This window comes from Macrobrachium nipponense, chromosome 23 (assembly GCF_015104395.2).
Source record: "Macrobrachium nipponense isolate FS-2020 chromosome 23, ASM1510439v2, whole genome shotgun sequence".
Classification (NCBI taxonomy): Eukaryota; Metazoa; Arthropoda; class Malacostraca; order Decapoda; family Palaemonidae; genus Macrobrachium; species Macrobrachium nipponense.
The window spans coordinates 30,279,858-30,290,841 of record NC_061090.1 but is presented as its reverse complement, the minus strand read 5'-3'; the positions used below and the strand labels follow the sequence as shown (position 1 = coordinate 30,290,841).

The 10,984-nt window shown below is 35.9% G+C and overlaps 1 protein-coding gene across 1 annotated transcript; it reads left to right on the top strand.

The window, feature by feature from the left end:
- The first annotated feature begins 2,089 nt into the window (after nucleotides 1–2,089).
- On the top strand, nucleotides 2,090–8,680 carry LOC135197520 (protein bowel-like). Its single transcript, XM_064224585.1, has 2 exons — nucleotides 2,090–2,283; nucleotides 8,209–8,680. The coding sequence occupies exons 1-2, from the start codon at nucleotides 2,090–2,092 to the stop codon at nucleotides 8,678–8,680; spliced, it is 666 nt and encodes a 221-aa protein (XP_064080655.1).
- Nucleotides 8,681–10,984: the final 2,304 nt, after the last annotated feature.

The following is a 10,984-nucleotide window of genomic DNA, read 5'->3' as shown; positions in this document are numbered from 1 at the left end:
GCACAGTTATGCTTAAGTTTTTATTAACCTCCAAATCATATTTTTCAATTTGTTTACTTTCATATAAAAAAATGAAAAATGAAAAATAAACAAAATCATGAATTTTGAAATGAAAAAATCAATGATTTAATCACTTGATTAAATCAGTTTGATTTAATCATTGCCAACCCTGACAGATAGTGATGTTTATGAACCTATGGAAAATGTTTGATAACAGGGAAGGGGAAACCAGGAATGGAGAAGTTAAAAGTAAGAAAGGAAACAAAATGGCATAAAAAAACACATGGCAATTGGGTAGTAACGAGAAGCAATAAGGAATAGTAAATAAAAATATACGAGTATATATGATAAATTAAGTTAAGCAGGAAAAAGGAAGAAGAAGAAGAAGAAGAAGAAGAAAGAACCACACCAGGTTAGCCCTTTAAGCTCATATTGATTTAGGAATTTTTGATAGTTACGACAGAAAACTAAGAGACAAGAGAATAGGAGGGGAGTAAGAAGAGAGAGAAGAGAGAGAGAGAGGATCGAGAGAGAGAGATGAGAGTAGAGAGGAGAGAGAGAGAGAATTTATTAGTAAATAGGTGCCACCTCTCAAGGTGTGGAGGATACCTTGTAGAGTCCTAGAGAGAGAGAGAGAGAGAGAGAGAGAGAGAGAGAGAGAGAGATTCACTAATCTAAACAGCCGTATATTGTAAATCCCGTAACAATACCGAACCTAAACCGCGCTTAATTAATTGGCGAAGGTCTGACCGTCTGAGGTCTTCCTGGTCTGGCCTATCTCGGCTGTAGTATAATTCAGGATGATCCTGGAATCAACAGGTAAACACAAATACGCAAAGACGCAGAACCACAATAATTAACTTACGAATTATAAACTAGAGATTCTGGTGACAATCGACCAGTTTTCTTTCTAAAAGGTGCCAAGCTTGCAAGCTGCAGACAAACGTCAATTGAACATAAATACTTCACTAAGGAAGGAGACTTCAAAACAAGAGAGAGAGAGAGAGAGAGAGAGAGAGAGAGAGAGAGAGAGAGAGATCAAACAAGGGACAATCACGAGCAAGAAGCCAAAGTCAACCGCTCAGATCATCACGCAAAATGAGAAGGGACCCTTGGTCGAAAAAGAAAAAAAAAGAGCAGAGGAGAAAGGATTCCCAAATCCTCAAGAATGTCAACGGGAAAGCGTCCTTCAGGAGTCAAGACGCACAGGGAGGAGGACGAACAAACGCACGAACACACAGTATCCATCTGTCTCCAAGGAAGGAGGAAGACTTCGAATTCCAAAAGCGAAGACTCGGAGCTTCCGTCAGATTCTCAGACCAACCTTTAGCTTCAAGCGTCTTTCGACACAGACTCTCCAAGGCAGTCCGCCATCAAACACAACAAGGATAAGACCACAAACTCCTGGAGGAACCGAATGTCTGGTTCACATATGGGACGGTCCAAATGTGAAGGAAACATACGAAATTGGAAATCCTTATTTTGGGATCCTACACAGAAGACCCACAACAAACAGTGACCTGTTTCAAGAAAGTCTAATTTCTCAGTATATATATATTCAGAAATTCTGAATATATATAAATTCAGAGTTACAGCGATGCAAAAAACCAAGAAGTAGTACTACCATTTTTGGTGAGCGGTGCCAAGGAGCAGAGGGAAGGCGCTCACTGCTGGTTAAACAAAAACCCTCTGCGGTGATTTGGCCCCGTGATGACACCCCAGCAGTGAGGCATCACTGATGCCGGTAAAAGCGCAAGAGAGAGAGAGAGAGAGAGAGAGAGAGAGAGAGAGAGACCTAATAACAACTTCAGAAGCAGAAGAGAATGTCAAACGCGGCATAGTTCCTCACCTGGAAAACACAAGGCACAAGGCTCCAGGAAGGACAGGGGCCAAGAGAACGCTCCTGCAGGCACAAAGCAGAAACCCAGATGGAAGAAGTTGCCGATCCTGAGGAAGAGAAGGGCTGGCATAAGGGCTGAGAGAGAAAGCGGAGAAAGGATGCATGAGGATCTGATAGAAACATAGATACTACAAGGAGACGAGGGACGAGAGGAAGAACTGGACGCAGGAAGGAGACCACAAAACGGAAATGAGAGGCACTTTGGGAAAACAAGAAATACCCCCAGAGGTCAATCGGAAGGATATTCAGAGACAGAGACAAAAGACAACAAGGATAAAAGAGACAGAAGCCATTAGAGGATCATCCATATACCGATTTTGTGCAAAGGTAAAAACTGTTAATGTTCATATCAGGGATCCTCCAGATGACAAACCACAAGAGAAGTTAGAGAACGCTCCTCCAGGCACAAGGCAGAAAGCCAGAGAGAGAGAGAGAGAGAGAGAGAGAGAGAGAGAGAGAGAGAGAGAGAGATCCCTAATTATGACCAAAAGAGCATTACAATATTTACTCATTTTCATGAGAGAGAGAGAGAGAGAGAGAGACCTTACCTTACAGACCTTACAGCTCGTTCGGGTTACCCCAGGTCCTTCTGTGTGTGTGTGTGAGAGAGAGAGAGAGAGAGAGAGAGAGAGAGAGAGAGAGAGAGAGTAAAATCCTTAAAAATAACCACTTACGTCTAAAGGCATTCTTAAGAACAGCGAACAAAATACGGAAACTTGGCGAGATTACCGTTCTCATTAATAAAGTGTTTTTTTAGTGCAGCAATCTCAAGTTTGCTCATTACCTGAGTTTCTGGAGAAAAGTGGCGAGAATAAGAGGTATTTTCCCTTGACCAAACATGGAGTCACTCCGTTTCTGGAAAGAAAGGATTACGGAATCGTAGTGGATGTTTGGTAGAGCTAATCTCCAGCTCTCTCTATTATGATTCAATATAATATTTATTCAGCGCCGCTATGAAGATGTAAATGTATAAATTAATATGATTAATAATGAAAAAGTGAATGATAACATGCTATAAGATTCAGCGTTCAGATATGAGCGTTAAAAAAAGAAGAATGATAGATAAAACCAATAAAAAAAATTATGATCATTAAATTTTTATATTTAAAATATATACTTAATTTATAAAACATAAATATGACAAAAATCTTTACTAAATCGACACGATGACCTTCGTGATGTTTATATATATATATATATATATATATATATATATATATATATATATATATATGTATGTATATATGTATATGTATATATATATATATATATATATATATATATAATATATATATATATAAAAAATATATATATATATATATATATATATAGTGTCCAGAAGGAGTCCATGATACGAGATTTAAAAGGCCAAGTTTATTGCCTATGATACGTTTCGCATATACATCTGTGTGCATCATCAGTCCGTGAATAAAATACAAAGACATATTATAAACCAATTATATAAAATTAAAAGGAATTCACAATTTTAAAAAATAAAGTCTAAAAAAATTAAAAAGAGCAGTAAATAAAAAGAGAGACTACTAAAAACACCAACCGTCCATGATCAGAGAGAGGTGAAGATGGAATGATCATGGACGGTTGGTGTTTTTAGTAGTCTCTCTTTTTATTTACTGCTCTTTTTAATTTTCTTTAGACTTTATTTTTTAATTGTGAATTCCTTTTAATTTTATATGATTGTTTATAATATGTCTGTATTTTATTCACAGACTGATGATGCACACAGATGTATATGCGAAACGTATCATATGCAATAAACTTGGCCTTTTAAATCTCGTATCATGGACTCCCTCTGGACACTTTATAATTGAATGCTGAATGATGATATATATATATATATATATATATATATATATATATATATATATATATATATAATATATATATATATTGCGTAGGTATATTCAACACGTGTGATAATTTCTAATTGAGATAATTCCTTTAGTATTTTCTTAGTGGAGAGCAGTTGAATACTAGTTAATTTAATTCATTGAAGGTTAAGTCTCTCTCTCTCTCTCTCTCTCTCTCTCTCTCTCTCTCTCTCTCTCTCTCTCTGCCAGGACAGACAGTATGAGTATTACTTAAAAAATTCCATCGTGCTTCAGTTGACCCTAGAAGTGAATAATGTATCTCGTTATTTAACTGGTTTGTGTGTGTGATCGAGAGAGAGAGAGAGAGAGAGAGAGGAGGAGAGAGAGAGACTGAGTTATGACCTGTCATGGGGATGTAGGAGAATCAGTCAGTCCGTCACAGGAATAGATAGATAGATAGATAGATGTTCATGATCGATGCCCAATTCTGGAAGTGACCGAGGGATTATAAATCACCCCTGATCGAGTCAGTTCCGACTTCCCTTTTGTTTGATGTCTCTTTCTATTCCCTTCACTTTCTCCTTATTCTTCTTCTTCTTCTTCTTTTTCTTCTTCTTTTTTCTTCCTCTTCTTCTTCTTCTTCTTCTCCTTCTTCTTCATATTTTTCTTCCTCTTCTTCCTCTTCTTCTTCTTCATCTTTTCTTTCTCTTTCTTTATTTTTATTCCTCTTCTTTTTCTTCTTCTTCTTTAGCCTCTTCTTCTTCTCCTTCTTCTTCAGCCTGTTGTTGTTCTTCTTCTTCTTTAGCCTCTTCTTCTTCTTCTTCTTCTTCTTCTTCTTCTTCTTCTATATATATATATATATTTATATATATATATATATATATATATATATATATATTTATAAAAAATCACAAAAAAAATATACATTATATATAATATACTTTTATATATTATTTATACAAATATATTTTATATAAATATATATATATATATATAGTATATAATAACGTATACATCATTATAAATATGCAGTAATTGTAGTCTACGATATTGCTAATATACACTGAAAATGGCTACACAGTAAATTCGTAATACTCTTATTAGAAAAAAAATAAAAAATACAGATATTATATTCCCAGACCGCCAATCGCCTAACCGCATTTGTATTTACGGTGATTTGCGGCAATATCAATTAATATGTAAATAGCTATTGGCCGCTTACCTGTGTTATGCGGGTCAGGTAATGGGCGTATTTTGCAAATGCCAAATCTGTCAGTTGGTCGGTCTCTTGTCTGTCCGTCTGTCTGTCAGTCGGTCGGTCGGTCTGTCTGTCTGTTTGTCGGTACTAACAATAAAGTATTATGCAATTTCCCCATTTCCCAAAATAATTGAACCGTAGTTGTAATAATTCTAATTATCGACTGTAACCTATCCCCCCCCCCTTTTCCAAATTTATGTAACTATAATTAACTATAATTACGTTCATGCTTAATGCCTTTTTAAATAATATTTCCCTCTCCCCATATCAGTTTAAACTTAATTACATTATTCCTTAATGGTTAATTCAAGAATATGATGTTTCCATTTTAACATGAATTAAATAATAATTTTATTGATTGCAGAAATTAATATGATTCTATTAGCACAATTTAATTGCTTAACTCAATTAGTGTAAATGGTTTAAGCTAATTGCTAATTACTTGTTAGGTAATTGCACTGATGTAGGGAAACGGTAATTGATGTGTTTTGGATTCTGTTATCAGGGAATTTCTCTCTCGTTCTCTCTCTCTCTCTCTCTCTCTCTCTCTCTCTCTCTCTCTCTCTCTCTGTCTGAACAAGAATGTATTACACAGAGAAATATTTAAAAAAATTTTCCTTTATTTCCAAAAGCGAAAGATAGTTGAAAATGCTATGAATCCTCTTCTTTTTTTTTCTATTTTCATTTGTTTGGTTTTTTAATTTTTTTAGATTTTATATTTTTTTACTTTTTAATATTTTTACTGTTTTTTTCATTATGTTAGATTTTCATCTCTATCCGATTAAAAAATGATTTTCTCGATTTTTGTTTTTACGATATAAATTTTTTTCGATTTAACAAAAATTAATTTGTATTTTAATTTCCATCTTTTTTCATCATTTTCTTTAATTAAGGACCCTTAACTTTGCGTTCAGGCCTTTCATCTCAACTTGGGCCAGAGACTTAATGGCATTACAATTTTTCTTTTCGGTCCTCGGGAAAATGACAAAGAAGCAAAGGAGAAGAAGAAGAGAGAGAGAGAAAAAAAAAAGGCAAAGAAGAAAGGAAAAATTTCACAATAGAAATCTTTTCTAGATTATTATTATTATTATTATTATTATTATTATTATTATTATTATTATTATTATTATTATTATTGTTGTTGTTGTTGTTGTTGTTGTTGTTATTGTTGAAAAGGATGGCTGCATTTTGCAAATTTATCTTATACAGGATCTTTTCTGTTTTCTTTATAATTCACTCTTCACCTACAACGATATTGGTCAATAAATGACCAATATTCATATTGAATAAAAAGACAGCTTGGATTGCAGGAAACATTTTTTATTGAAAATATTCCATCAGAAATCTTGGGATTCCTTCGTGGTCTCGTTCCGTGGTCTGGATTCATGTTCTCCTATAGTAGATTCACATCAACCGTGCATTTGATGTGTAGGCCAGTCCTTTACGACGCTCCTGATTGACTATTGATAAGCCAATCACAGGGCTGGAAACTATCAGTTTCTCTCGAGAGTTCACATGGGTAGGATCTATGTTCCACTTCTCCTGAGGGATACTTTTGAAAGACGTATCCCATGTGAACTCTCTCAAGGGACTGAGGAGAGTTTCCAGCCTTGTGATTGGCTTATCAACAGTGAATCAGGAGCGTCGCAAGGGACTGGTGGCCTAGACATCAAATTCACGGTTGATGTGAATCTACTATAGACCAGGTTGTTGGACCGTCGACACGTTTCGACAAGTTCGGTGGTCATCCTCTGGACGTGGTTGAGTATTGTCTTAAGTCTCTGCATATATTCTCTCCTGATCTCTTTGCTTTTTATATCCTCTCCTTCTATTATTCCCAGGTATTTGTATCCTATCTCATCTATGTATTTGATGTTATTCCCATGTGGTAACTTTACCCCTTCACTGCTTGTCACTTTGCCCTTTTGTATGTTGAGCGAGGTACATTTCCGCTTACTCGGTGAGTAAGCCTACAAAATACTAGTTGTGTTTGGTGGTGGTGGTGGTGGGGGGGGTGGGGGGGGACGGTTAGGAAAGGTCAGTGGAAGAGTCTGAAAAGGTCTGAAAAAGGTTTTCGCGGGAGTTAAAGATACAGGAATTTTAGGATGGGATATTTATGATTTATTTATTTCTGTGAGTTATTTTGTCTGACTTGTTTTTTTTAACCTGGATTCGATATCCTATAAAGTTCTATTGCATTTTCATCCAAGCATTTAACACCGAGATAAATACTCATTATACTTCGCAGAATACTATTCTAGATCCCTTCAACCTTGTACGATTTCCTTTAATATTTACTGGTAATATTTACCGGCAGTTAAAAAAGTATCTATATCTAACTACCATACAGTATTTGTATCCAACTACCATACAGTTCTTTCTGAGGCAGTTAACAGGCAAAGTGTAGTTGGCAAAATTCCTGAATGATCAACAGTACTTTACTTTAATTTTTGTCTTATTTTCTAATCCTGGAATACTTGAGGGTTTACGCTCTCATTAGGAGGCCGACTTTGTTGGGGCTGAGGACACTCGAAGTGAACCCATAGTTTTTCCTTTCTTTCGGATATCACAAGGTAAGTATTCAGTTTTATTACCGACTGAGGAAAGTTATTATTAGGTTTAAAAATTGAATCGTGAATTAATTTGAAGTTCGAGAGAGAGAGAGAGAGAGAGAGAGAGAGAGAGAGAGAGAGAGAGAGAGAGAGAGAGAGAGAGATTCATCATAGTGATCTGTCTACTTTTGTGAGGACCAACAAACATAATTGCATTTCCCTATTTGATTGTCAAAATCGAGAGAGAGAGAGAGAGAGAGAGAGAGAGAGAGAGAGAGAGAGAGAGCGAGCTCTTTAATTCATAGTAATCTGTCTACTTTTGTGAGGACCAAATCAAGTTGAGAGAGAGAGAGAGAGAGAGAGAGAGAGAGAGAGAGAGAGAGAAATTCATCATAGTGATCTGTCTACTTTTGTGAGGACCAACAAACATAATTGCATTTCCCTATTTGATGTCTAAAAATCTAGAGAGAGAGAGAGAGAGAGAGAGAGAGAGAGAGAGAGAGAGAGAGATCCATACAAACACAGACTTATGTCAACGAGTATCGAATATCCTGCCGATCGGATATTGACGGATAATATTATCGTATCTCTTTCGAAGACGAGATGTCGGCGAACGAAAGAAACTCGATAAACTAGGAGAAGGAAGACAGAAGACCCCAATTCTCGCAGATCAGAGAGGAAGAAGAGCAGAGGAAATTCAGCGAGAGAAGAAGAAGAAGAAGAAGAAGAATACAACTACGACCCTCACTTACTCGAAGGAATAGCAGCCTTGATGGAACTCTCCGCAGCTCCTAGGGTCATCGCAGGATCTCCCTCGGAAGGGGAAGGTGGGGAAGGACGTCCACCATCCCCTCGCCAGCAGAAGCCGAAGGGTCCACTAGCAGCGCCCTTCCGCTGCAAGATCTGCAAGGAAGGGTTCCCCACGGAGAAGAAGATGCTGATCCACAAGTCCGTCCACTTCAGGGAGGTTCCTTTCGTCTGCCTCAACTGCTTCAGGACCTTCGACGATTTCGACGTCCTCCAAGATCACACGGCGTCCCACAGGGTCTTCCACTGCGCCAGCTGTCCCTCCGTGTTCCCGGATCACCTCTCCCTCAGGAAGCACCTGCTGATGCATCCCGTCGGGTCGATCGTGTCCTGATGGAGCAGAAAATTGATGTGATTCCCATTCAGTGATTTATATATTTTTTTAATATATTTTTTAATGCTTCGTTTCATTGTGATAGTTTTGTTTTTTTGTATTATACTATAAAGGAATAGTTGTTTAGTACTTTGCCTTTATTTTAATAACACTTCATTCATTGGAGGGCGGTTGAGTAAAGAACTGATGTGAATTCCGTTCAGGGATTTATATATATATTTTTTATTTTAATTTCTGTGATGCTTTGTTTCATTGTGATATTTTTGTTTTTGTTTTTTTGTATTATACTATAAAGGAAGAGTTGTTTAGTACTTTGTCTTTATTTTTGTAACACTTCATTCATTTTATCTTTTTAAAGTATTGCAGTGAGAGTGGTTTTAATTTCTCTTTAAAAGAAGATAACTATTATTGCATTATACATGGAGCAGTGTATTTGCTGTATGGAAAAAATGATAGATTTAGAGCAACAAGGAGCTTTCGATATATTATCCTTAATATTAAATAAGTTTATTAAAATGAATTTCAATGACATCATCGCTGATGAAATTTAAAAGAAGTTGAAGTTCGAAAATAATAATAAATGTTTGAGGTTCAGGTTCTGCCACTATCAAGTAATTTCGTCACAGAAATGGCTGTGATGAATTAATCTTTTTGACTGAATACAACATCATAATTTAGCTACAAGACAAGAATTCGGGTTAAATTGAAGGCCAGGAATACCTCACAGACCTCTCTCTCTCTCTCTCTCTCTCTCTCTCTCTCTCTCTCTCTCTCTCTCTCTCTATCTCGAGGACAGGAGACGTCGCGGAAAAAAATTCAGATGAAAAAATCACTTGGCGACTGGGCAACGTCACATAATAGCAGTTTTCAGAACTGTTTACTGAAAGCACCATTTGAAGGATGACAGAATTAAAGGCATTAGAGTCGAAATTAGCGTTTCGAGCCGGAAATGGGCTTCGGAAAGAGAAATGTTTGATCCCATAAACTGCGGCCGTCCATTTGAGTAGCTTTTAGCGCGGAATTAGTTTTGGTAAATTCATAGTGGTTATATATATGTTCAGTGTGGGTAATTCCCACACCCGCAACAAAACACCTCCCCCCCTTCTCCCCCCCCCCCCCCCCAACACACACACACTAATATTGTTACTCAAAGCATGGTCATGAATCTCCGATGCCATTAAAATGGAATTTGGTGCTTCCGACAATTTATCACTTTTGAAATTCGTCGAATAACGGTCATATATTTTTTCTCTATTTTATTGATAAAATTCGTAGGAAAATGGGTGATATTTCCTCATTGATGCTGATCAAATAGGTAGAAAATAACTGGTGTTTTCATTAGGTTACTGATGAGATATATAGGAGATTTCTTTGCGTCTTTTATTTTTATCATCTAATGATTTATAGGAGGTAGGTATTAATTTAATTAATATTTAAGTCATAAGCAATAAGTCATAGTTTTGATATTTTACGGGTAAAAAAATTATATATTTATATTTATAAATAAATAAATAAATATATATATATATATATATATATATATATATATATATAACTATATATATATGTATATAAAATATGTATGTTATATATATGTATATTATATTCAATTTATTAATGTCGATGGAAAATAAATTGGGATAAACTGTCACAGAGGGAATATTGAGTTCTTAATATCCAAGAGATTAAACGACCCATGTCGACACAGAGACGCTTGTTTATCCTTTTGCGCCAACCAATCAAACAACATCGAATACGTTACAGCTTATTTGTGTCAGTGGAATTTGAATAGTGTTATTTTTTTGATTTTGGAAACGATCATCAAAGTCTTTACCGCCCGGAATGATAGGCGAGAGAATTCTCTGGAATGGTTTGAAAATATAAAACGACTGTTTTCATATATACTCGTATAGGCGCTGGGTTAATGAAATTCTGTGGTTGTATATAAATGCTGGATATTTTTCCCCCCTTTTCTTTGTTGTGGAATGAAATTGCGGCGTTTATATTGTTATTATTATTATATTCTTTATTATTATTATTATTATTATTATTATTATGATTATTATTATTATTATTTTATTATTTTGCTCTGTCACAGTCCTCTAATTCGACTGGGTGGTATTTATAGTGTGGGATTCCGGGTTGCATCCTGCCTCCTTAGGAGTCCATCACTTTTTTTACTATGTGCCGTTTCTAGGATCACACTCTTCTGCATGAGTCCTGGAGCTACTTCAGCCTCTAGTTTTTCCAGATTCCTTTTGAGGGATCTTGGGATCGTGCCTAGTGTTCCTATGATTATGGGTA